General features: G+C 40.5%; 1 protein-coding gene across 9 annotated transcripts; it reads left to right on the top strand.

Moving 5' to 3' along the window:
- The first annotated feature begins 1,822 nt into the window (after positions 1 to 1,822).
- On the top strand, positions 1,823 to 27,177 carry myom1b (myomesin 1b). Of its 9 annotated transcripts, XM_046371665.1 has the most exons (41): positions 1,823 to 1,966; positions 2,414 to 2,621; positions 4,569 to 4,703; positions 4,818 to 4,992; positions 5,883 to 6,040; positions 6,239 to 6,331; positions 7,025 to 7,113; positions 7,359 to 7,400; positions 8,399 to 8,560; positions 8,731 to 8,892; positions 10,251 to 10,392; positions 10,473 to 10,672; positions 10,852 to 10,905; positions 11,039 to 11,163; positions 11,308 to 11,491; positions 11,584 to 11,758; positions 11,847 to 11,968; positions 14,815 to 14,832; positions 16,886 to 17,082; positions 17,165 to 17,291; positions 17,735 to 17,919; positions 18,030 to 18,144; positions 18,224 to 18,380; positions 18,465 to 18,571; positions 18,674 to 18,718; positions 18,832 to 18,968; positions 19,058 to 19,202; positions 20,000 to 20,059; positions 20,176 to 20,243; positions 20,343 to 20,456; positions 21,099 to 21,158; positions 21,474 to 21,561; positions 21,652 to 21,690; positions 21,774 to 21,879; positions 21,967 to 22,130; positions 22,400 to 22,436; positions 22,548 to 22,570; positions 22,933 to 22,988; positions 23,167 to 23,382; positions 26,384 to 26,525; positions 26,599 to 27,177. In XM_046371665.1, the coding sequence occupies exons 2-41, from the start codon at positions 2,476 to 2,478 to the stop codon at positions 26,844 to 26,846; spliced, it is 4,818 nt and encodes a 1,605-aa protein (XP_046227621.1). In that variant the 5' UTR covers positions 1,823 to 1,966; positions 2,414 to 2,475; the 3' UTR covers positions 26,847 to 27,177. The 9 variants fall into 9 exon arrangements, with proteins under 9 accessions (XP_046227621.1, XP_046227622.1, XP_046227623.1 ...); XM_046371666.1 differs by lacking the exon at positions 14,815 to 14,832; XM_046371667.1 differs by lacking the exon at positions 21,099 to 21,158.
- Positions 27,178 to 27,505: the final 328 nt, after the last annotated feature.

Raw genomic sequence — 27,505 nt, 5'->3', positions numbered from 1 at the left:
GTGACTACGTTTTTGCATTGCATTGTGCTAGAGAGTTTCAAGGGAATGACTCTTCTATATGAGCTGTGAGTGACAGCTGTTTGCTAACTGGAGCTTATAGTCAAATTAGAGTAAGCCGAGAAAGTTTGTGATAAAAGCTTCAGAGAGACACCGTTTGCTATTCTTAGACCTTCAGTCATATTTAATAATCTAGGGTGGCTACTTTACATGATTACTGTCTGTCAGGATACTAATACACAGGCTTTGTGAATATATATCCTACAATTTACTGACATGTTGTTGACAGTGTGCCACTTTGACTCACTTGTTAAAGGTGTATTAACACAGGATAACATTTTAGGAAGATACAAATCAATGACCAATTATTTACTGTACATAAAATTAGAGGATGAAAACTGCACTGAATCGCAGCATATCTGTGCTACTTTCTGAAGATTATATAACTGTATTGCCTCTCAGCTAAATGTAGTGGTTCAGAGCAGCTATGGAAAATTATTTGATGACTTGTGACACATATTATATTTGTAAACCCTATAAACCCTATATTCACTAGATACCATGTAGTGTTATGACCCTGCTCAGTGTGTTGTATTGTTCTCCTTAGTATTGATCTCTTTTACTGGGTTTACACTTCAGACTGCTTTCATAACATTTTTGGTATGTTGCCATGCCAACTGTTGGTGGGATGGTGGTGGGTGAGGGCCAAAAAGTACGAATGTTCAACACAAAGGCCTCAGAGGTGTTCACTGACATATTTTTTTTTCCATGGAAACTTGCTAGGTGTTTGTGTTGCTGTCAAATTCCAGAATAATGCCCAAGCATCCGTGGCAGTCAAATTAAATCTTCCTGCCAAAAACCTCCAAAAAAACGTTATTTAAACCATAAAGTCCTTTCCTCCATTTTAACTTTTGTAAATTCATGTTTATGAGTGATGCTGTCAAGAGTGTGTTAGATTGTGTTATCCACAATGTCACAACAATGGTCTCAAATAGGAATTAAAAATGCATATGGAGTCTTTTCACTTTAGTTTTTCTTTTAGTAGCTGTTTATGACCTGAGGGGACAAGAGGGGACATTTGAGTGCTTCCACAAATAAGAATGAGATCGAAAGTAAGGGTAACGAAGAAATAGTAACTGGCATTCATTCTATGTGAAACAAGTAACAATAGCTTAGCTAAAGTTAGTAACAGTCACAGCTGAGACTGCTATGGTAAGAAGTCAAGACAAAAGATTAGCCAACGCAAGGCACGCTGTGAGCTAAAAGCCAGCAAGACCTTCACATTTATCACAGGTGCTGAATTAAATATAAGACTGTGAAATTAAGCAGGCCACTTGAGAAATCTGAGGATCATCGAGCCTCTTTAAAAGTTGGACCTTAAGGTGCTTTTGTACTGTGATATACTTGATTTAAAGTATAGATTTTGACATATTAGTAACTTGTAAACTCCTTACTTCTGTAGAGTAATAAAATACCAAACAAACAAGCAAAATTAACAAGGACATGCATTAAAAAATGTGTGTTTTAGCTCATAATTATGATACATTCCATACATACAGAGGGTTATGTTTAACTGTTATACATGTATAAGATGGATTATGGTCAAAAATCCCATAAAAAAATTAAACAATATTGATTAAACCTGGACAAAAAAACATAAACATGAACCTGTGTTTACCTGCATATCAGACTGTAATGCTCATCGGCAGAGACCAGCACCCATAAATGTGTGGCACTGCAGGAGTTGATTTGTCCCCCACACTCTCCTCTCAGCTATATTTATCCCCACCCTCACCATAAAAGGCTGTGACTGCTGCTTGGACACTCTGGCAAGGGCCAATATTATTTTTGTTGTGTAGACCGCAGCCCTGTACACACCTGCCTGTAGGTTTGCTGGGATATCAAGCTTTAAGTTGGACCAACTTTAATTGTAAAGCTTGGAGTTTGAGGCTTTGTCTTTGTGTCCAGGGTAAGTGGCAACTGTTGTGCAGGGATAAGAAGTGATAAGCAAGGTTGTAGCTGTTGCCTATGTTTGTCAAAGCATGCTGAGAAAGTGCTTGATTGCCTGTATCTCAGAACTATGTTTTGCTAATTGATGTTACAGGTTTGAATTCGCAGATTTCATGATGTTTAAAAGACTTGACTGTTGTTTTCTGTTTTGATGAATGGAATCATGAGGATTATATAATTTGTCAACAACATTATTTTTTTTCAGCATAATTTTTTTCCATCTTTTCCATCTAGATTAATCATCCTTGTTTATCTATAAACAACATGTAGAAGTAAATGAAAGCATGGCCAGCATGCCAGTCCAAAAAAAGTCTAGAACGCTTAAAATTCAGTGAAAGTCCAGATGAAACTACAGTATATTGTAACAGTTAATCCACCTGCTTTTGAACACTAACTAACCGCACAGACAGACAGATAGGCAGCAAGAAACTCGGAAACTCAGGGCTCGTACCAGGAGCAGCCTGCAGCATGTCTGGATCTATACCGTTCTACCAGAAGCACCATCGCCACTATGACCGTGGCTACCGCAGCAAGCAGACAGAGTCTAAACTGAGCCAGTACCAGTCCAGCAGCAGATATACTGCTGGCAGCAGCACCAGCAGCAGGAGCAGGGGGTAAGGAAGAGGAAGAGGATCACACCTTCATCAGTCTCTGTCACAGGAAAATGCTCTTTCCCTTAACACCATCGCCAACCCAACTGATCAAGTTCACCCCCATCACCCTCACCGGATCACTACTCTGTTACAGCTTTGGGGTCACCTGTCCTGCTAATCATCCTTCCCTCCCCTGAATTCTCTTTCTCTCTCATCAACCCTCATGCACCCCTAAGGATCACTGTTCTTTATACATAATGATTAAATACAGCTTTGAATCCTGCATGAATTTCATTGCACGTAGGCTCTGAGATGCACTGTTTGTGCTAATGCATGCTGAAATACAAATGCTTTTAACACATCTACTGCACTCTATTATAAAATATCTAAAATGATTGGGAAATAGCTATTTTCACACAAGGTTTTGCAGAGTTACAAGAAAACCATTTGTTAGATAAGCTGTTATGTAATGGCTGAGTTATGGTATATGGCATAGACTGAAATAGACTCTTGCCCTGCGCATTCCATGTTGGAGTGAAAGTAAGAAGCGACAATTTGTCAGTCTTGCCCTCTTGAAACCCGAATCTGTCTGTTGTAAATTCAACAACATTAAATCTTATAGCATTTACTTTAATTATTATATTGTTGACCTGAAGAGAGTTGTTGTGCATTTGTGGCCATTTTTGTTGCTCAGATTTGTGCTGTCCCTGTTGTCAGCTGTCTAGTATTTTTAATTGAGAATATATATGTGGATCAAATTAGTTTTTGTTGGTATGTGTCTGTTGTTAAATGTTTTGCAAAGAAAGAGAAAATAGTTTAAAATAAATAAATAAATAAAAATCAACAAAAACAAGATTTGGTTGTGTCAGGTAGTTGGCTGATTTCCCAAACTCTGTGATGATGTGTCACGAGGTGCTTTTCTCCCTGTTGTTGTTTAAGGGATAACAAAACACCCGGTTAATGGCAAGCCTATCTTTTACAGTGCCTGGCAAATCTTTAAATACACTGGCTTGGAGAGTGTGAACTGGTCAGAGGGCTTAGGTTTTACTAACATCATTTGATCTTTGCCTTTACACTTACTGCTGGGCAGCCCACCAGCCACCAAATCTGTGCTGAGGCGAGGAAAAGAGAATTATGAAGTGATGACGATTTAACAGTCAGGGTGTTTACAATATTGTTTTAAAGATACACGCATTTATGTGGACATGAACATTGAATTTGTTATATAAGATAACCTTTGCTGGATTTCAGCACTGACACCAAAGCCCCCTGTATTATAATCCATTTTAATGGGAGTGGTTGAGGCCCTGATCCTGGAAAGTCAGGAGAATGTAAACGGTCAGTGATAAAGAGGCAGTGACCCAGATAGATACAGGATAAATGAGGGCAGTTGCTCTGTCACCCTTCTTGCTCCACCTCATCAGGTTCTTGTAATATCACACCAGAAGCTCCCACCCCTCAACTCTCCAAGTACTGCAGATAGTGTTGCCACCCACAAACTGTGGGACATCTGACCACAAATCTAAAATCAAGCTTGTCATCTCTTTACTTAATTTATCTTATGAAAGTAAACAATAACTGGAGTGTGACTGTGGATTGTTGTATGTAGTTTTTAAGGATTTGCAGGTGCTTTATGAGTTGTTTGGGCTATGATATTGCGTGTACTATCACATATTTGGCTCTGGTGCGTGTTAGCATCATTCTAGTTTGAACCAAAAGTGCTTGAGTCTGTTAATAATTGAATAATTATTGTTTTCAGTGGATCTCAGTGGTGCTCATATCAGATGTCCTTATTCTGGAGGTGTAAAAATGCTAAATAATTAAAACTAAACCAACTACCCTACTTTCCCACTGAACGTTAATCTACAGCCCATCTACCTTCACCCTGGCTTGATCCCCACATGTTGATGTTATGTTATTAGCTGCACTGTCTGGTTGGGTAGGCTGATGGTATTCTATATGTACCAGATTTCAAGTGTCTTCACATTCTGGGCTGGAGGCAAGCAGACTGAGCCCCATACCAAAGAGAGCCAAGCCAACTTACTTGGCTGTGGATAAAGAGAACCAAATCATCGGCTATGTAGTGCCTATCTTCAGAGGCAGGTAATCAACTCTTCACCATATAGATCTTTTCTGAAGAATTTTTATTATTTTTAAGTTTTAACAATAACCCTCACTCCTCACGTGTATCCCTGACTCTGCTCTACAAACTCCTAGTCAAGAGTTTGCTACAGGACTTTCAGATACAGAGGAAGCGAGGGTGAGGGACTCTGCTGCATACATGGCTCGCAGGGATTTATTCACCAGTGGCCTGGAGATGGAGAGGTCAGAGCAGATCTCCAGGAAGGAGGCCATGCGCGAGTCGGCCGAACGCATCTCTCTGAGCAAAAGGGTCAGTGAGGGAATTCTTCATGTAGCTGTTTTGAGGTCATACAATACTATTCTGCTTCATTACTTTTCCGAATGGCTTTTGCCACTCGTGACATTATAGTCAGCCATTTTGTTTAGTGATGTCACAGACCATTGTCCATTGGTTGTGACGTCACAGTAGACATTTCTCTTTCGTGACGTCATCTTTTGTTACTTGTAGTTCTTGTGCTTGTACTTGGAGTGAAAAAGAAAACAGTCTTTTAAGCTTAATATTAGGCCTCATAACACAATTATGTCATCGGCATATTTGCATAACTGAGTATAACTAACTGCAGTACTACACCGAGTGCCTGTGGCTACTACTAAGTGGTTACTACTACTCCTTACACAAGGGAGTTATTTACGTCCCTGAGTGATTATGTGAAGTAGGACCCAGCCATTCATTGAGCATCATAAAAGCATCAGTGAGCCCCTCCTCTCCACGGTATTTATCTGTCTCCTCCTTGCCAGATAGCCTTGCTCCTGGGTGACAAATTCCTCAGGAGATCATGTATCTTGAGACACAGAGAAGCTGTGTCCCAGTGGTGTTGTCATATTATGTGTTCACTTACTGGATGCACAACTAGATGGGGCCTCAGCTATTCATAGAACATAATGAACAACACACTTGCACACTCATAACATGTGTCATGCTGAAAGGTACATACATCTTGCATGTGTAAACAAATGAAGATATGCTGGGATCTTGCTCGATTTGTGTTCTAAAAGCTTTTGTGTCAATTGTGCATTATAAATGCCTGGTGACATTATGGGGATTATTTTTATAAATGTTTGGCTGGTTTGTTTTAACGTTGTATGGTTGGAAAAGGTTAAGCTGCCCTGAGTCATTTAAAAGTACTCTTCTGCTTGTAGATCCATGAACACGAGGAACATTTTAAGCGCATGAACGAAGACAGCCTGATGCATCCCCCGGAGTTTGTGATTAAACCACGCTCCCACACCGTGTGGGAGAAGCAGTGTGTGCAATTGCATTGCACTGTCACTGGCTGGCCCGACCCACGGGTTGTCTGGTAGGTCACATGCGTCACCCACAGCATAACTTTATGTCTTTTTTTTCTGTCCCTCAACATCCTGCTTGTTCCTTTGAGCTCCATCTACTTTCCATTCGTTTTTTTTTTTTAATTTAAACTCTTGATTCTGTTCCATTCTCTTTTCTTTCTGTTTCCACTGGTCTGTCTTCTTTATTGTTTTCTGCCTCCCACTACAAGGTACAAAAACAATGTGGCAATTGACCCTCTTTCCAACCCTGGCAAGTATAAACTTGAAAGCAGATACAGCGTGCACTCACTGGAAATTAACAGGTAGGTGTAGTTCCTCCTACAATTCTCAAAAAAGTTTAAAAAAAGCACACAGAAAACATTGCACTTCTCTGGCCCTTTCAGTTGAGTTTAACACAACCAGCAAGATTATTTACCTGAATAACAGATCATTGACTGTAGAAAAGCACATAATAGACGTTGAATCAGTGATGCCTTCACTGTTTACACATCTTTAGCACTCAGAATTTAGCAACCCACTTGGCGTCCCACTAGTTAAGTCAGTTTGAGTACGGTTTATGAACTTCGTGCCTAACTTGCCAAAAAAAGACTGACACTGTATGTGAGCCACTGTTTCTCAGGATGCCACAGACAGAGCATGTCAAAAGATAACTAAGACCATTTCAACAAGCAGCCAAAAGTCCCAAATGACCTTTTTCACATTTTAGTAGAATATGTCCGTTTCAGACTGTGGGCTTCTGTTGTGTGCAGCACACTACGATACTTTCATGTGCAGAGAGCCACACCACCTGGTGCAGATGACATCACCAGTGGTGTCTATTTATTGCCTGAGTATTCCTGGTCCTTAGCTAAGGAATGCTTTACAGTCATGGGCCCACATAGTTGGTATTTACATGGTTGAGAGGGCTAAGGCTGAGGACGTTGTACACGTGAACCCCTTAAGAGATCGAATGTTCATATCATGGACACTGATCAGCTGATGCTCTCCTCTTTCAGATGTGATTTCGATGATACAGCGCAGTATCGCGTCTCTGCCATGAACTCCAAGGGAGAGCTGTCTGCATTTGCCTCCGTCGTTGTTAAGAGTAGGTTTCACCAAGTCCTAAAACCATCGCACCCCAGTGCTCTTAACACAAACAGATTCCCCCAACAACTTTCTTGATAGTGTAACTTAGTAGATGTAGGTTTGTAGGATGTAGCCAAATGAAGTGCCATAATAATTATGTATGTGTATATGAATGTTTACTCTGCACATGTAAAGTTGTTATTTCATATATATTCGTATATTATTCATCACTATGCATGTGCTGACTGCTGATGTTCTCCCCAGGGTTCAAAGGTGAAATTGATGAGTCCCTGCCAGCACCCAGACGTAAGTGTGTATTTATATTGCATTTGATTAATTAATTTATGTCCACTAGGGGGCAGAAGAGCAGGCCAAAAGAAAAAGCCCTGACATATTTTCATCTTATGAAGTTGCTATGCTTATTTGCTACATGCTACCAAACAGTTGCTTACATACACATACAGTAGACACTGAGCAACATCATTTGGAGTAGAGTGCCCCGCCATGCGATAAATATTTGCGTTGGCGGTCGCCAACATCTGTTAAGAAAAATATCTGTCTTTAATTCTCTTGATTAGCAAGATGCTAACTTTGTTTGTCTGCTGTCTGGCACTGTGCATGTATCATACAGCTACTCTATCAGAGCATATTTGTGGAAAACATCCACCCCCTGCAGCTGGAAGCAGGCTTAATGAGAGCAAAGAGACTGAACAGCAGATTTTCTGGCCACAAAACCTAAACAATGAGCTAAAAGTGGTTAAATTGCTTTCCTGTGACCACGTTGACTGTCCATGCATGGTCACTCTTGTCTTGAGTCTATAGTATTCTCTTTATATAGTTTATTTATTAGGAAAACCCTGTGTTTAATGTTTTGCATCAACCATGTTGCAAATGTGCATCCTTGGAAATTTATGTTGAAAGGACTGTGCAAGAGTCTCATGAACAAATGAAGCTTCCTTGCAGCTCCTGACTCATTTGTTTTACAAAGCCGTGGAACGGGGAGAATTTTCTTCAGATGCAAGTGGATGAAATGTTGCTACAGCAGCTACATTTTGTTAGATCATGTCTACCTTTCAATAGTGTTTTTCTTTGATAGTGTTCATGTTTTGAAGTTTTTTCCTGTTTGTCTTTACCATTTGATCACTTTTTGTCTGTTTCACTGTTTCACCAGAGTTCACTGTTTTTTTCTTCCACTTGATTTGAATACAGATGTCTTTCCACGTGTCTGCTGTGTGTCTGCAAACTGTTTTGCTCAGTAACGTCAGTCCAAGCTCTGAATATGCTGCCTCATGCTTTGTCTGTAGATGGCCCAGTATCTGAGTATGGCATCACTTTCCAGACTCACATTGTTGATAAGTTTGGTGTATCATTTGGAAGAGAGGGTGAGACCATGAGTCTGGGATGCACGGTCATCATTTACCCCGCCCTACACCACTACCAGCCAGAGGTCCAGTGGTACAGAGACGGTAAGCTTATAACTCTGCTGTGGATTACTGTACCATTTTTGGTTGGGATAACTGCAAGAAGTAAAATTATTTTGCATAAATTGAGATTTTCCTTTTGCATGTCTCTGCTTGGAGTATTCTTTGATAAAGCGATGCTTGTTACTGAGCCACCAGCCATCATTTTCCCTCAGATGTTCTGCTGACTCCTTCTAAATGGAACCACATGCACTGGAGTGGAGATCGAGCCACACTGACACTCACACACCTCAACAAAGAGGACGAGGGGCTCTACACCCTGCGTGTCACCACCAAGTCTGGATATGAAACCTACTCAGCATACGTCTTTGTCAGAGGTGGGTACAACTTCCCTAAAAGTTACCTGGTATTAAAAAAATTAGATGACTCTTTAACTAACTTAATGGCCAATACTGTATGTAAAACATCTAATTTGGGGGATTACAGTATATATGCTGTGTACTGTATAGTTTGAATCTTCTTTCATTTCACATCTTACCACCATTTTGGATTCTGTTTCTTTAGTGTATTTTTGTGCTTTAAGTATCACTGTGAATATGCACCAAATCAACTGCTACTTGGGAAATATCTTGCCGTTAACTCCAAGCCTGAGACTCCTTCAGAGGAGTCCATCACTCGTCAGTGACCATCCTGATCATTGTTCAAACTTCACTTCATGCAGAATAAGTCCTCGAGCTTTTAATCCTATAAAATGCTACGTCTCTAATGTATTTTGCTACAGACATTTTTGCTGCAGCCCCTAAATGCAGGTTTGATCTGATGACGGTATTGCGGTATTGTCATCAAATCAAGGTCAAAGTCACAACAGCATGTCCTCTGGCACCTGTTGACAATACCACATTAAATAGTCAAAGTGTTTGAATGCGAGTGAGTGGTTTTAAATAGGATATCTCTAATAGAGATACCACTGAGTGGCAACTCCCTGGCATCTGTTTGAATACCATGGAAAAAGCGGTCAGTGAAGCTTATCTTTGCTGCCTTCAGAGACAATCTGACCTTTAAAACTTCAGCTCAGACCCTGTTGTCCCCCTGTTACAGCTCAGGGTCGACTAGTAAAGAAAAGCCCAGGTACGGTGTCCACAACTAAGGGCTATATGATCCTGTCTGCAGTCAGGCTATTCTCAGAGAGCTCAGCTATGGAATGAGTCTGGCTGTGAGTGCAGATAGATACTGTAAATATCTGCTTCAAGGAGAAACAATAGGCTGCCCAGTTTCCTTACTGCTCTTTGTGGGCAAACACTCCATCTGGTTATACTTATCTCCTCTTGTTTTATCACTTCATCTCATCCAATCAGGCTGACTTATTAAGGAAATCACTCTAATTTATTTTTCGACCTATTGCATCAATTTTGACATTACTACAGTGGGTGCCCTAACTTTATGCTTCTTTAAGTGTCACCTCTTATCCCCTTTCACCCCAGGGTGGGCTACTGCTAATTCTGTCCTCCTGCCACAGATTGCTCTTGGCTTGTGTTTGACTTGAGGATCAGAAACATTCCTGGCATCAAACCTCGCAGCTACGCAGTCCAGCACAGAGCACAGTTCACTTTAAAACAGCCAGCTACTGTAGAATCGGTTATTCCAGACAAATCTCAGCAACAACAGCAATCAAACAGACCTGTTCAGACTGTGTATGCATGTTGACAGTCCTGACGGTTGTTCCTGTTTGTCTTAGATGCTGATGCTGAGGTCGAAGGAGCTCCTGGTGCTCCTCTGGATGTGCGCTGTCTGGATGCCAATAAAGATTACATTATTGTTACCTGGAAGCAGCCAGCTGTTGATGGTGCTAACTCCATCTTGGGCTACTTTGTGGACAGGTCAGTCAATATGTTGCTGCCTGTTGTCACTAACAATGTTTAAAAAAAAGCCTTGCATTGAATTAATAATATGTGCACAGATGTGAGGTTGGAACCACCCACTGGATCCAGTGCAATGACACTCCGGTTAAGTTTGCCCGTTTCCCTGTCGCCGGCCTGGTGGAGGGCCGGTCCTACATCTTCCGTGTGCGAGCTGTCAACAAGAGTGGCATGAGCCGTCCGTCCAGAGTCTCCGAGCCGGTGGCCGCCATGGACCCGGCTGATCGCGCCCGCATGAGAGGTACTGCAGATGTTAGTGGCTGTCTGGTCAAACAGTGTCTCTTTTATAACAAACAAAATTCCAGTCATAAACACTTTTTGATTTGAAAATGGACCTAAATAAAATTGGTGAATACTGGAGCAAAATAAAGAATTGTCAGATTCATAACTTTTACATGATGATCGTATACTTGGTGTCAGGTACCTCTGCTCCCTGGACTGGACAAATCATTGTCACAGAGGAGGAGCCTGCAGGTAAGAAATACATTTCCTAATATCAAAATTTATATCAGTCAAATCAACAACCCCAGGTGACAGGAATAACATGTTTTTATACTTTTCTGTTGTGATGTGTTATGCATCTCATTCTTTATCTTTTGACCATCAGAGGGCATTGTTCCTGGCAGACCTCTTGACCTGCAGGTGACGGAGGCAACCAAGAACTATGTGGTGCTGAGCTGGAAGCCACCTACAGGGAAAGGCCTTGAGGGTGTCATGTACTATGTGGAAAAGGTAAACTGGACAAATTTTACAGCATACTCTTAAATGTTACCAGTTAGTGGGAAATGCTGCATTAACTCACACCACAACCTGTTAACTAAAACAGCTACATGCCAGTGTTTCTGTGGCAGATGACCTTGCATTGTTGTTTGTTAGTGCGTCTCAGGTACAGACAGCTGGCAGAGGGTGAACACAGAGATCCCCGTCAAGTCTCCTCGCTTTGCTCTGTTTGATCTCGCCGAGGGCAAATCCTACAATTTCCGCGTCCGGTGCTGCAACTCTGCGGGTGTCGGCGAGCCATCTGACCCGACTGAGGCCACCACTGTTGGTGACAAGCTTGGTCAGAAAACACAAACGCACAAGCATCATAATGGTCAACATTTTACATTTTCAGCTAATGACCCCAAAAATGTAAAATGCTGTGGTCTACAGATATCCCATCAGCCCCAGGCAGAGTTGTCCCGACTAGAAACACAGACACATCGGTCGTTGTGTCTTGGGAAGCGTCCCGTGAGGCCAAAGAGTTGGTGGGATACTACATCGAGGGGAGTGTTGTGGGCAGCAACGTGTGGGAGCCGTGCAACAACAAGCCTGTCAATGCCACCAGGTAAAATTACCCTTCTTCCTTTGTTAACCAAGGCATATACAGTATAATGTTGTTGTTTTACATTAATTTGTTGCTGTTTAATTTGCAGGTTCATCTGCCACGGTCTAATAACAGGAGAGAAATACGTGTTCAGGGTGAGGGCAGTGAACGCAGCAGGACTCAGCCAATTCTCTCAGGAGTCTGAGCCTGTGGAGGTGAAGGCTGCTATTGGTGAGTAAAACTGAGGGTTGGCCTCTCAATAGGAGAAGTTAGTGCAGAAGTCAGAGGATACTGTAATACTTTATGTTGGTCTTTGTATTTGTAAAATAATAATAATAATAAATTTCATTAATGTAAAAAAATTAGCTGCTGGTGTTGCAGTCTGCATTTCTGAATTCATTTTTTTTTGCTACCGTAACTTCCATGGATTAACACAGACAATTATTCTATGATATTGAATTTCATATAATCTCTTTATTTAAGTGTAAAATGGTATCAAATATTCACCGACATGAAATAGTTCATAGCTGACTTCAAAAAGACACCTGTTTTCAAAAGGTGTTCTCAGAAATGTAGAAATTTCACCAGAAAAATGACTCCTGAAATGCACCGAACATCACAGACTGATGATTATTATGGGATAGAGTTTTCCTTTGAAGTATGACTCCATAAAAAATGCAAAAGACATGGAAGAACTGTTATTTTCCTTGATTTTTTTTTTAACATAATGGGTTACTATTAGGGTTAGGGTTACCATAGGTTACCGGTTCTTTACATCATCAGCATCAATACTCCCACACTTTCTCCACCGTGGTTCCACTCTGTCTCGTTATTCTGCACTGTTATGTGCCACACCAACCTTTATCCCTGTCAAGCCACAACCACCCACCCAACCCCTACCTCCTCCTCCTCCTCCTCCTCCCTGCACAGCCTGAGGCAGGGTCAGGGTCAGGACTTGTAGACTTCCTCTAATTTGGGTCGGTTTGATCCAATTCAGCGGTCGTTACAAACCAGGCCAATGTCACACACCCACATCACCCCCATTTCCCTCACCTATCCTGGGCACAAGACGTGTCGGCAACCCTCACATGGTGCTGAAGGTACCAACACACACACCTCTCCCACTTCAGAGTTTCTGTGTCTTATCCTCTCTTAACTACTAACCTGGCAGTGGTATTGTTCTGTGTAACAGTTATGTAAATTCTAATGCCAAGTAATTTATGAAGTCTGCGTTTAGTTAAAAATACACTTACTGTACATCATATACATGGAGTGCTGGCAGACTGGCCTATTTGTGCATAATTGGGTGGATATAAATTGGGCAGTTTGGGCAGTGTGAGATAATTAGGGCTATTTTTGTACCATCTGGGCGATTTCTCCGGACAAAAAATGATGCTATTCTATTTTCTTGTAGTATCATAGAGAACGACAGGGTACTGCCTTCAGTAAACACAGTAAAAACTCAATATAATTTGAGTTCAATACAAATAGTTTAAATACTTGTAAAAGCCAGTCATGAAAAAAGTACTGAGATAGTTAAGCAAAAGTAGAAATATCATTGTCTAAAAATGCTCCTTTACAACTTAGTTACAATACAATAGTTTTGGATCCAAACTATTACTTTGGTAAAAGTACTTAAGTATTATCAGCAATATGTGGGCTTCTTTAAGTATTAAAGGTAAAAGTACTCAGAATGTCTCCTTTCACAACGTTACTCAGTTTTTAACAACAAATACATGCAAAAAAATTATAACTTCTCAGATGTAATTTTATGTGACAAATGAATGTAGTGGGATAAAAAGTACAATATTTTCCCCTGAAATGTAGAGAAGCACATTTATAAATATTTCTTATATTTATTAAAATATAAGAAATATTTGGTACAAGTATGTCATAATTGTGAAGAAGTACTTTGGAAAGCTGTTTTTCTTTATTTTTCTTCCTCAATATGTCTTGTTTTTTTGTTTGTTTTGTTTTTTTTTTTTTTGGTAATGATTTATATCACAATATGGCAAATGTATCCAAAATCACATAAAAATAATCAAACTATTTTATCACTGTGACCCTTGGCAACAGAAAAAAACCTTTACACATATGAACATTATCTCCAATTACTTTACTAGTTTAAATTAATTTATTAGTTTGCTGAGAGTCATAAATCTAACAGCAGAAATCTGTAAAGCAACTCTGCATGTTCACCTTATCAAGATTCCACTGTGAGTTGGTAAATGATAACATTAGCTTGGAGCCCAGGCCAAAGACACACTGTAAAAAACAGGCCAATCCAGCTGCTGTGATGTGTGTTACCTGACGTTTCTCTGCATTATAACTAACATAACTCTCAGCCTTTGGATGCCAGTCATTCACTGGCCAGCTTTGTGCTGAGTGACATACTCTGTTTTCCCTCATGAAGCACACTTAGTAAGAATGCCAGGGTATTTCGCTGCACAGTCATGCAGACAAACATGCTGGACATGTCAGAAAACAATAACTTCTACCGGGTTAAATTACAAGGAGTGAATTTGGCAGTTCTGCTGCTAATATTCATCTACAGTACGTTACAAGAAAAGTCACAGTCAAAAGTTCTGAGTATGGAGGAAAAATCTTAGCAGCTAGAAACAATTACACTACTTCCATATGGATTAGCTCATCATGTGCTGTAGCATTCAGTCTCAGCGCACCAACTAGTTCATCTTTCGAGTGGAAGGTGGTGAAATCCATTGGCATTGTTACTAAAGTGTTTTTTCATGAAGGGTTGGTGCAAAGCCTGCATATATACACTCATTGACTGTGCTACTTCACATGCCTGCATGCTCTCATGACAACAAATGAAGCCTACTCACGTCCTCACATGGATGTCACCTGTGGTCATCTTGTCTTCATTTTTCACTCCCCGTCAGATGAGGACATTTTACTGTATTTGATAAGCTTATGTGCTGAATATTGCTTTATGTCTTCCTGTTTCTGCTCGTCTTCTCTTTGCTCTCTCAAGGTTGTGTGATTGACAGGATTTTGTGAAAGGATCTTTGGCCTGTTTTTTAAAAAACTGTTTTGCTTTTCTCTGCTAACTCCTGTAGGGGGCGGCATCCCTCATGGTGTGTTGCCGGAGATGGGGCCGGGGGGTAACTTGGGCCAACTAACCGAGCACAGGCCACGCTGGGCGGGCACGCATGAAACTGTCCAGACCTCCCCTGACACTAAGCTTAAGTGCAGTAAAGCTCAGGCTGACACTGAAGCCAGGAAGGGGGCTGGGGCTGCTAGATCAGGCCTCACACAGCCAGACCCCATGGAGACTAAAAGCAAGGGGGACAAGAGAGGCAGTGTGTCCTGGGCCCCTGACCTGGCAAAAGACCCGGTCTCAGAGTCTGTGTCAGACTCAGTTTCTGAATCACTTACTGACATAGCCGCACACTTAGACCTAATCCCTGCTGAGGTTCAAGATCAGGCCGTAGAGCCGGTCAACGAGCCTGAGGCCAGACAGGCACGTAAGTTCTCTGTAGGTGCTTCAGCTAATCGGGAGTCACCGAGGCCAAGGAGAGAGTCGGCAGGTGAGCACTGGTCAGAGGCTAAAACAAACCACAGAAAACAGAAGAACAAACAAAAAACAAAAATTCAACACTGCCCAATTAGGGTGAACAAAAATATTCTACTCTGACATTATAGAGTAATAAGAGCAGCATTTACCTTGTAATATCAATACTGCAATGCTCTACTTTTACGTTTTCAAGCTTTTTATACAATTATCATTTACTGAAGCGCTCTTCTGGTATTCTTCTCTTTAAGGTAAGTCACTGTAAAACACCGCTAAGCTTTAACTCAGCACAGTCATCCTCGTCAACAATTTTGCTGACCACCGCTTTCCTACAACCTCCCCACTGGGTGGCTCGGCTTCTGTCACCTGTAACCTCAAGGCCTGCCATAACATTGAGTACTCAGAGCACTTTAACACACACACATGAGTATGTCATGCCAGGAGACAGCTAATCACACCTAGAACTTGAAAAGTGGGTCATTCAACCTACATAAGCAGGACACTTCTGGCCGGAGACCTTTTTGGAAGTGCACTGTGTGCTTATTCGGATGTCCACCTCCTGGACACTTTGACCAGCCTCTCACCCCTAAATAGGGCAGGGTATCAAGTTCACGTGACTATTTGTGTGTGACAGGCTGATTTATTATCGCCATGTTATATGATCCTGCTTTTCAAGAGACCGTTAGCTCATAGTAACTCCAGATATCAGTTTCCTTTGTTTAAACCTCAAATTTAATGTGATATTTAACCATTTTACTCAATTTAATTAATAACATAATGGGATAGTTTTACATTTTGGGAAATATGGTTATCCCCCTGAGAAGATGAGAGGATTGATCCCACACTTGTATCTGTCCCTTAAATATAAGATTTAGCCAACAGCCCTTACCGTAGCTTAGCATAAAGACTGGGAATGGGGAAACAGCTAGTCTGTCTCTGTCCAAAGGTAACAAAATAATCACCTACCAGCAACAATAGAATTCACTAAATAAAATATTACATCATATTCTTTAAATTCGTTCAAAAACCTAAGCGTAAAAATTAGAAAAGTTTAGTTTTATTGGAGGTCATGCGCTCGACTTGTTATTAGCCAGGTGCAGTGTCTTTGGCAGTTTTTATGCTAAGCTAAGCTAACCGCCTCCTGACTCTAGCTTCATATTTAGTGTGCAGTAGAGTGTTTTTTTTTCCCAAAATCTGAAAGTGTTCCTTTTTAAGCAAATCATAAAACAAAACCCTGACATAAAATGTTAAAGGTGCAGTTGTGTTGTGGGTTTCACAATATTCTGTTACAGCAGGTATTCACCCACTGCTGTCATTAAACTTATACACAATCTAATGATGCTTTTTTTTTCAGTGAGTTGTAACACAGCCAATACCTGCTGTAAACAGAAAAAATTCAGTAATGGATGCTGAAGCTCAACAATTTTTACAAACTCATGAAATGCACTTTTAAGAGTGCTTCAAAGAATGTGGATTATAGATAAATTAAAGTAGCTGGCCAGAGGTGCAATTAAAATTAAAATGATCACCTCACTGTGGTGCTTCAGTTTCCTATTACTTCACCCTGCTCCCCTGCTGAGACATCATGGTGTGAATTTGAGTTTCTGTCATCTCAGCCTCCCCCGCGCCACCCTACGGCATCAGTGTCCTGGAGTGTGTGCGTGACTCCATGGTGCTGGCCTGGAAACAGCCAACCTTTATTGGCGGCGCTGACATCACTGGCTACTTCGTGGATTACCGTGAGGTGATCGATGGCGTGCCGGGGAAGTGGCACGAGGCCAACATCAAAGCTATCAGCGAGAGGGCCTACAGAGTGAGTAGATATTAAATTAAGGGTTCAGCTGAGACCCACAGCACAGTTTTATGAGCATGTCTTCATGTCTCTTTGTGTCCAGGTTTCTGACCTGAAGGAGAACAGAAAGTACCAGTTCCAGGTGCGGGCAGCCAACATGGCAGGCGTCGGCATCCCATCACTGCCCAGTGACACCTTCCTGTGCGAGGAGTGGACCATCGCTGTGCCAGGTTGGTTAAACCGCTTGTTTAACCTACTGAGATTCTTCCACAATAAACTATCAAGCAACAAAAACATAGCAACATAAACAAGTCCTAAACTTTGGGTTTAGAGTCCTGAGCATAAATTTTCCTCACACTGTGATTGGCTGCTGTCAGATGGATTGCAAGGACTTTTATCAGTAAAATGAATAACAAAAAGTTGATTTTGCAAGACATTTTTTATTAACATAAATAACATAACATTTTTTTAACATAATTTCTAATCTTTGAACCTGGGGAGAAGATTTAGTCAAGTGGTTTTTTTTGGTCTTTGCCAAGTTCAGTTTAACGGCATTTTTAGAAGCATTTTGTACTCTGAGATAATTGCACCCCTTTGAATAACAGTAAACCACAATCAAACTTACTGCAGTGTTTCAGCCTAACTTTGTGTTTGCAACGTGTCCATTTTGCAGGACCTCCTTACGACCTGCAGATAAGAGAGGTGCGAGGTGACTCCCTGGTGTTGCTATGGAAACCACCTGTGTACCAAGGCCGCGATCCCGTCAACGGGTTCTACATTGATATCAAGGAGGCGGATGCACCTGAGGAGGCGTGGAGAGGAGTCAACACTAAGGCTACGGAGAAGACGTACATCAAGGTCTCCATCATCAGGCTCAGTACTCTGAGAGAAGCTTTTCTCTGAGAGACTCGTCCACACGGGTTACAGCAGCTGGTGTGTGATTCGGTTATTTCTCTTCCGTGTTGCAGATTAAGAATCTGAGGGAAGCTGAGACGTATGTGTTCCGTGTGCGCGCTCAGAATAAAGCCGGTGTTGGAAAAACGTCAGACGTGACTGAGCCGGTGCCAGCTCTGACCAAACCAGGTGGGAAATAAAAGGGGATCTGCCATGACGACTGGCACTTATAACTTCCAGCTTTGACACCACCTTCTCTGTGTTTCAGGTACAAAGGAGATAGTTGTGGATGTCGATGACGACGGTATCATCTCCCTGAACTTTGAATGCTGTGACATGACCCCCGACTCCAAATTTGTGTGGTCCAAGAATTACGAGGAAATGACAGACTTATCCCGGCTGTCCGTAGAGACCAAGGGGAACAAGTGAGATGATGCAGAGACTCTTTGATTGGCACACCATCCATCAGTATTATTAGTCATTGCTCTTGTATTGTGTTTACTCTGCAGATCCAAAGCTGTTTTCCTAGCTCCCGGGGAGGAGGACATTGGCATTTACTCCTGTCTGGTCACCCACACCGATGGTGCTTCCTCCAGCTACACCCTCTCAGAGGAAGGTATGTCACAAAGCCTCTGGAAAAAAAAATCACACATTTCAGGAGTTGAATGTAATAAAATAATTTCAGCTTTTGCTTTTTGACCTCTCCTGTCTTTGCCAGAGTTGAAGAGGCTGCTGGAGATCAGTCACGACCACAAATTTCCCAGTGAGTGTTTCAGCATTGCATGTCATCTCTGCTGCTTTTTGTTATGTCACGGCCTGGACTGTGTCTTTGAGCTGGCTCTCCCTCTCTTTCTTCATCTTTCCTCTTCACACTAGTTATTCCCCTGAAGTCAGAGTTGGCTGTGGAGCTGCTGGAGAAGGGTAGAGTTCGCTTCTGGCTGCAGGCGGACAAGATGTCAGCTAACGGCAAAGTTGATTACGTCTTCAATGATAATGTTCTCTCTCAGGGGGAGGTCAGTCAACCCTCAGTATTCACGATGCATCTTGGAGTCATGTTTTTGTTGGATCTTTCACGCTTAAAAGGTTTCATTTTGGTTGGCAGAAATACAAAATGAACTTTGACAAAAACACTGGCGTGATTGAGATGATCATGGAGTCTCTGACCCCAGCAGACGAGGGCACCTTCACCTTCCAGTTGCAGGATGGAAAAGCTACCAACCAGTCCAGCTTGGTACTGATAGGAGATGGTATGTTCAAATGAATCCTGAAGCTGTTCCGAATCAAAAATTAAATTCAAGTGGACTTCACTGAGATTTTTGTTTAGTATAAATGCTGTTTTAAAGGCTAAAACTCATAAAGAATCAGTGGATGCTCAAATACAGCTTCAGTACAAACATACTGGTGTCATATCAGCCTTCCAAAATCAAAGTTGCGTACCACACGTTTAGTATTCAGAGTCGTGATGGAGAATTCTGCCTCCATCAGTTCTGGACACTAGGGGGCAGTAATAAGCGTCCCAAATAGTGCAGCCAGACTGAGCTGTTTCCTCAAGCCAAAAGCTTGGCCATATTCCAGCATTCAAATACAACAATAATAATAATATTACAATAATATGATTGTGTAACTGTAGAGCATAATGCAGAATAACAGCAGTTCATGAGTCGTGATGTATTAAAGCATCCTGCATGTGTTCAGTCATGTCACACTGAAATATGTGCAGAACAGCACACATATTCAAAACTGCAGAGGATTTTAATTAGTTTATATATATATATAATTTATTTCAGCTTTACACATGTTACCTGACCCGAATCCCTGACCATCAAAGACAAATGTCACTTCAACTGACATGAGACTTTTTCCTGTACTAATAGGATTTTCTAATAGGATTATTCTGCCATAACTCTGTGATAAAATACCTCTAAATGCTTCTATACATATGAGTGAAAGCTTGTAAGGTTGTCTAAAACATCTCACGTAAATTAAGTAAGTAAGTAAGTTAGTGTTTAACATTGTAAACTCATTGTAAACTTAATATTTGCAGTTTTCAAGGAGCTGCAGAAGGAGTCAGAGTTCCAGAGGAAAGAATGGTTCAGAAAGCAAGGTATGGCACAGTCACTGTTATGAGCTCTGCAGCCCTAAACTAAATGTTTTAGCCATACTGCAGTCACTGTTGCATGTTCTGATTTCGTTTTATAAATCCACCGTGTTTGCCGCCAGGTCCTCACTTTATTGAGTATTTGAATTATGAGGTCACACCAGAGTGTTGCGTCGTGCTGAAATGCAAGGTGAGACTGAACTTTGAAGCTTTTTCATGCATGTATCCTCTTTTAAAGAAACACCCCAAGCGTCTTCATTTTTCACATCCTTGTGGTGTTGCATTTCAGGTTGGCAACGTGAAGAAGGAGACGTCAGCAGTGTGGTACAAAGACGGACGCGAGATCAAAGCAGACGAGCACCTCGGCTTCACAGAGGGAGTTCTGAAACTGGAAATTGCTCAGGTAAGAATATGAGAAAAGAAACCTGTGCAAAGTCAGAATCTTTCTATGTGTATATATATGTATATTTCTGTACTGTATAATTGTCGCTGGATTCATTTGCATATATGAATGTAAACGTACCGCTCTGTTAATGTCTACACTCCAAAAACATATGGATCCTTCACATTTTCTGGCCATATTTCACTTCAGTGTTGGTCCACAAGATGAGGTGTTTGAGTAAGTTGGAGTAAAATATATTATCAAAAGGGGGCTGATGAAACTTCTTTTTTTTTTTAAACTGATTAATTTCTCCTGGAAACATTTTAATCATTTTGCCACAAATAACCACCATTATCTGTCTTTAAAATAAATTTAACCCGTAATATTTAAAACCTAACAATGCCATTAAATAAATTCCCACTACATTTTTTTTGCTGCTGTTTCTCACACTCTCTTACTTTCTGTTCTGTCTTCTCCTTCTTCTCCTTCTCTGTTTTTTAATTTGCACTTTCATCTAAAGCTCTTTTCCGTTCTGCGTCTCATAACTCATTCTCATCCAATTGTGTTGTCTCTAAACATCTGTTCAAGTGGCGTTCAGTGACATCCTTCCAGGCAGTCTCACATGCAGTGTATAAACATCATGTCACATGTGTCCCATTTCAGCGCGACTCCCCTGCAGACACAGCAGACTGTGCCGACAGCCTAATCTGGAGAAGACTAAAAGTTGGGAAAAGTTATCTGTTGTCATCACGGGCCGACGGCCACATCTGGTTTTGCCGTTATGCCTGAGAATGCTTTTTTACTTTTAAATTGATGTTTGTTTGTTTGTCTGTTTGCTTTTTTGCTTTTGCGTCATATATGTGTTTTCTGCAGCACCCATAGCAGAAGAGAAAGCTTGCCTTTTCAGATGAAATACAAATCATATTTTTTGTTTGGTGTTGTGTTTTTTTTTTGTTGTTGTTGTTGTTTTTTTATTTTAAATTTTTTCAACCGAACCTGACTTGAACCTGACCTTCCTGTTTTGTTCTGTTCTGTCAGATTTCCAAGAAGGATTCTGGTGTGTATGAGGTCGTTCTGAAGGATGACAGAGGAAAAGACACTTCCACACTGAATTTGACAGATCAAGGTAACCTAGCAGAGTCACACTCTTAGATAACCAATCATCTCTCGTCTATATCAAACACATCACTACATATATATATATATTCTCCTCTAGGTTTCAAAGACTTAATGAATGAAGTCTTCAGTTTCATCGGTAAGAAGTTAAACATTCTGTCTCCAGATAATGTCATGCCTGATTCAATTTAGATTTAAAAATACATTTTATTTCAATTACAGCCAATTCCTCCACTCCACTGAAGATCACAAGCACAGACGAGGGCATCAGACTCTACACCTTCGTCAGCTACTATAACGATTTACTCCAAGTGACATGGCACTACAAGTACGTTCTGTGTCTACATCTGTATTTGTGTAAGCATGTGCACATGCGCCTCATGTCACAGAGCTGTCTGCATTGTCTCTCTGACAGGGATTCAGCCATCGCTTTCTCGGACCGTTTAAAGAGCGGTGTGGTGGGAGAGCAGCTGTTTCTGCAGATCACTGAGCCCACAGAGAAAGACATGGGAAAATATGCCATCGAGTTCAACGATGGGAAAGGTGGCCTGAGGAGGACTGTTGAGCTGTCTGGTCAAGGTGAGACCTGAAGTGTATTTCAAACTTCTCTCTTAGCCACAATGACTATAAATTGTACTAGTATTATAATTAAATATTGCTTGTTTTTTTTTAATTTGTTGAATTTGAAGACCTCTAATAGACTTTTGATTACTTTTTGATACTTTTTAGACTTTACTGCTACTATTATAATTAAGATTTCTTGTATCCTTTGAAAGACGAATTTCTTGTTTAACTCACTTGGCCAATGAAACAGTTTCAGATTCCTACAACATTTGTTCATTTTGCAGCATTTGACGATGCATTTGCAGAGTTCCAGAGACTCAAGTAAGTACTAACTACTCGATAGCTATCATATTATTAAGCCTTAACTTTCAGTTCTGATTCTCACCACCTTTGACCTAATTTGTTGTTTCCTCTTTTTTTTTCCTTCATCAGAGCTGCTGCTATTGCAGAGAGAAGTAAGTGCTTATGTTTGTCAGATTGAAGCCCTGCATCAGGTAGCTGTCGTTGCAGACCTGTGCTTCATGTATTGTATAAATAGAGATTTTCACAAAAAATATGAAGACAGAACATATAACTGTTATACACATTTAAAGCAATAACTGATCTAGGCTATATATAAATATAAATGTTTGCATATATTTGATGTCTTCATGTATTAAAGTGCCATTCTTAATTTTTGCAATTTTGATTACTTAGTTTGAGTTTTTTCTTCCCCTGCTTTTGCTCACTATTTTATGGAAAGTGCTTTTGTTTTTGAAGGTACCCCATGAATAAAATGTATTATTGTAATTACTGAAGTGAATGCCTTTTCCTTCAGATCGTGCTCGAGTAGCAGGAGGCCTGCCTGATGTTGTCACTATACAGGAGGGCAAGGTAACCTGTTTCAGCATGATGACAGTTAGCCAATGGGCAAACTTAATGTTGTGCATTTTCTGTTTTTGTTTTCCTCAATAAAGTCACTGCCCTCTCATGGTGGCAGTGACTCTACATGCTTAATTGTTTTTACTGTATAACATCATGGCTGTGTGTTTCATGTTTGTCCTCTTACCAGGCCCTCAATCTCACCTGCAACATTTCGGGTGACCCTGTGCCAGAGGTCACCTGGCTGAAGAATGACAGAGAGATAACTTCTGACGAACACTGCATCCTCAAGTTCGAGTCGGGCAAGTTTGCCAGCTTCACCATCACCGGCGTGAACACGTCAGACTCCGGCAAGTACAGCATCCTGGTGAAGAACAAGTACGGCACAGAGAGCGGGGACTTCACCGTAAGTGTCTTCATCCCTGAAGAGGCAGGCGGCAAGAAAAAATAAAATCGGTCCAAATCTTGACGTAAATATGTATAAATGGAAACTGGAAACAGTAAAAAGAAGGAAAAAGGCTTGAGAGTGTGTTAGATGTTTTGTGTAGAATATAAACTCTACAGGTGCTGAATGTGAAGAGAGAAATCCAGCAAGAACAGCATCCTGGTGAAGAACCACAATAAATATGCCCTCATTTGGTCCAATAATAACAAATCTAACCGAATATTAAAAGGTATTTGTGACTTCGTGTCCACTCAAAAATGTTACTGGTGCAATTTTAGTTTTTGTTTGTGTAAAGTTATGGCATGCAGAGAGGCAAATTTATTTTAAATTACTTGATTAACATTACTTGACTAAAGAACGATGACAAAAGAAAGAAGTTTAAGTCATGCTGTGTTTGCAATGCTAAGTCATAGAAAAGAAATCCTGAAGTTAGTGTGGAATGTCTCTTAAAAAACCAAATGAATGTTATCACATGTTTTATCACATTTGCCATAAATTATGTATACTTCATTGCCAACCGGGTACAAAACCACAAAATCACTTTACATTGATACCATTTGAGCATTTTGCAGTCCTCCATTCTTTCAGGTAAATAACCAAATGACATAATCACTTACAAAATTATTACACGACTTTCATGTCTCTGCCACTAACGGTCCCCTAAGCCCTGCCACAGTCAATTCCTGCTGCTACATCTGTCAAGCTTAGTCATTTCAATGGATTTGTCATAGAAATTCTGGGGAATTTTTGCAACACTGGGTCCTGTATGTCAGACTAGTTAGCTAATTAAGCTAACATCAGCTAAACTTCCCCATTTCTGATTGAATTTTTATGAAAAAAAATTTTGAATCATGTTTGTATTTCTAAAATGTATGTTTTTACTTGTATGTAAGTAAAAACATACTATGTATGTTTAACATCACAGGAGAACAGGCTTTCAGGATGAGGACTAGCTGAGGTATTTGGCAAAGAGCAGATCCAGCAAAGAGCGTGACACATGCCATTACTGTAGGTAGGCTAGTAAGCCAGTTAGCTGAACATGCTAACTACTGCAGCTTACATTAGCACAGACTAACATGTTATTTATTTCATTCCTCACATATTTTTTCTTGTATTTTTAGGAAAATCTTTACAAAATTAACGATATGCTTTAGAAAATAAAGCAGTGAAAGTACATAAATTATGTTGCAAATGGGTTAAAACATGGGCCTTTATTGTAATGTGCCATTTCATCGGATTTTAGATTTAATTCCATTTTATTATTATTCATAGTCATTTGAATGTTGTGTCTCCCGATCTGTAGAGAATTCTGTCTGTTTATCCACTATCACTATTGTTATTCACCAACGTTATCACATCCCCTTCACAGTCCACCATTAATGGTTATGATGCCTCCTTTATGCCACTGTAATGAAGACTGTTAGATCACTTAGAAGTCTATTGCATCACTCCCTGTTCCCTTGTTTCTTGATGACACTAATAAAAACAAGCATGTGCTTCTTCATTTCCTCCTCTTCCTCTTTGCGTTGTCTCACTTTAGTTTGAACCTTCCATCCTTCACTATTCACTCTGTTGTTTCAGTTTACTCTTCCCTTTTTCACTCCCAGTCACGATTTCTTTAGACTTGAGTTGCCAGAAGATCAACCACCAGCATGAGGACAACCCCCCTCTCTACAACAATAATCACAATGTGCCTTATTTGTGATGCTCTGGAAAAAATAAACCAAAAAAATCAATTATATCAACACAAACAAAGCAAACAAAATCACGCTTACCTGAATGTAAGTGAAAGAAAACTAATGTTGTTTCCCCCTTGTTGTCTGGCCACCAGCATCCAGTGGTACTTTTATACAGCAGCAATAGTGTTTCCAAAGGTTATAAATATTTTTAAATATTTTCCTCAGTTTTATCACAAGCACTACTGCTTTAGTGGATTATAAGATGCTGTGCATGGTGAACACAAGTTCTTGTACACAAAGAGGTGAGTGGTGAGCTTTAGACATGTTGGTCAGCAGATATTCTTATCTTTGGATAGAGTCAGGACAGCAGTTTTTCCTTTTTTCCCATGTTTAGCTAAGCTTCTTGTGCTGCAGGTTCATACTGAACTAGCATGAGAGTCTCACTGATCTTCACAATTAACTCTTAGGAAATAACTGAAAGGCCTATATCTGAAAGTGTGAAACTATTTCTTGAAGAGACCAGAATGCGTAATCAGTCTAACAACTATCTCTAACAAACTATTATATTGATAATATTAGAAAGTGGGCTAAAATTCCCTATGCGGTTGTGTAAATATGAGCTGTTGGGGTGTCCTTACTTGTATAATTTGGAAATCACTGGTTTAAATTAGTTGAACAACCTGTTTACGACAAAGCAATAGTACTTACAGTGAAACAATTTTCTTCCGTGTTTCAGATAGAATTCAGTAGACAAGAAACAAGTTATGAAATGTGTAATACACGTCAATACAGGTTTGGATGGAGTGATTATACTGCGAAAGTTTCCATTGTTTGTAGTCATGTGTATCTGGATTTCACTGACAATCTGTGATTTTTCTGACCTCACTGAACTTCCTGGGTAAGTGGATATCATTCTTTGGATGGTATGGTATGGTATGGGGCAGTCGTGGATCAGCGGTTAGGGTGTCGGACCCGTAACCAGTGGATCGCTGGTTCGATTCCCCGTCCCGGTGTCCATGGCTGAGGTACCCTTGAGCAAGGTACCTAACCCCCACTGCTCCCCGGGCGCTGCACGCGGTCGCCCACTGCCCCGGGTTTGCTGTGTGTGTGCACGTCACTTGGGTGGGTTAAATGCAGAGAACAAATTTCGTTGGAGTGAGTTCCCTCCAATGACAAAATATGTCACTTTAATCTTTTTTAATTAATGATGGTTAATTGTGATTGGAGCAGGACTTTTTTTTAAAAAAAATGATGACATTTGACTGCTGTTTTCCGCCTCTCAGCTGGAGGTCACAGAGGGGACGCCTGACTTGGGGGTGACTTCATATTGGACTGATGCAGATGGAAATGTGGTGTTTGGTCCAAACACACCAAAGGAAAAAATGAAAACCCCAGTCACAGGAACAAAAATACAAAAGCGAAAGGGTGAGACTTTACAGTATGGCATAATTTTATCCCGAGTGCGATGAAATCTTTACTAATGATTGCTCTCTTGCAGAATCTGTAACTAAGACCCTTCAAGTGGAAAAGGCTGGAGACCAAAAGGAGTTTCAGGCGAGAAAAGATGAGGCAAAGGTTGCGGTCGACCCCACTGCAGAACCCAAAGGTTCAGATTCAGAACAAAGAGGAGATGCAAAAGAAGTGGTTGCTGACCTACGTTTGACTTCTGACCAATCAGAAGCCCCTGAGCAGCTTGCAGTGGAAGGACTTGAACCTTTAGCTGAAACAGCCAGAAACACAGAGTGAATCCACTGGAGAAAAGTACTGAGTATACTCACATATATGTACCAGTTTGATGAAGGCTTTTGGGTGTGATATGATAGATGTGTTTCCACTTATTATAACTTATATGTTGCCTTTGCTCTTGTCAAATAGTAATGATAATAATATTACACATTTGTGTAATATTATTATCTTAATAGTGAGCAGTATTTGAGTATTATCTTATGTTTTACATCCTGTACTCAGAATAACACTTCACTATTTTTACAATTGGTTGCATTTGATTTGGATCATTTTTTTCTTTTTCTTTTTTTTAAAAAAGAAATAAAAGATCTTAGCTTGAATAAAGGATCTGTCGACATATTTGCTGATTTCATTTGTTAACATATAGTGCCAGAAGATTTAGCCTCACTCTGAGGCTTATAGACGTGAGGCTCTCAACAGATGGAGGACAAAGCAAATATGAGAAATTCTTGGGGTGAAACAGGGCAGACTTAATTCAAATCAAAGAATTGTCCAGTGAAGACAATAGCACAGTAAGAATGAGTGGCCACAGCTCCATTCATTAGTAAAAAAAAAAGACCTTCATTTTTTTAAAGAATTTAAATTTTATGGATATGGCAAGGAAAACATGTAACCAAAATGTATAAAGAATAACATAACTACATACATACTTAAACCAA

The sequence above is a fragment of the Scatophagus argus genome, chromosome 18 (assembly GCF_020382885.2).
Source record: "Scatophagus argus isolate fScaArg1 chromosome 18, fScaArg1.pri, whole genome shotgun sequence".
Classification (NCBI taxonomy): Eukaryota; Metazoa; Chordata; class Actinopteri; family Scatophagidae; genus Scatophagus; species Scatophagus argus.
This window is presented reverse-complemented; position numbering and strand designations above follow the sequence as displayed.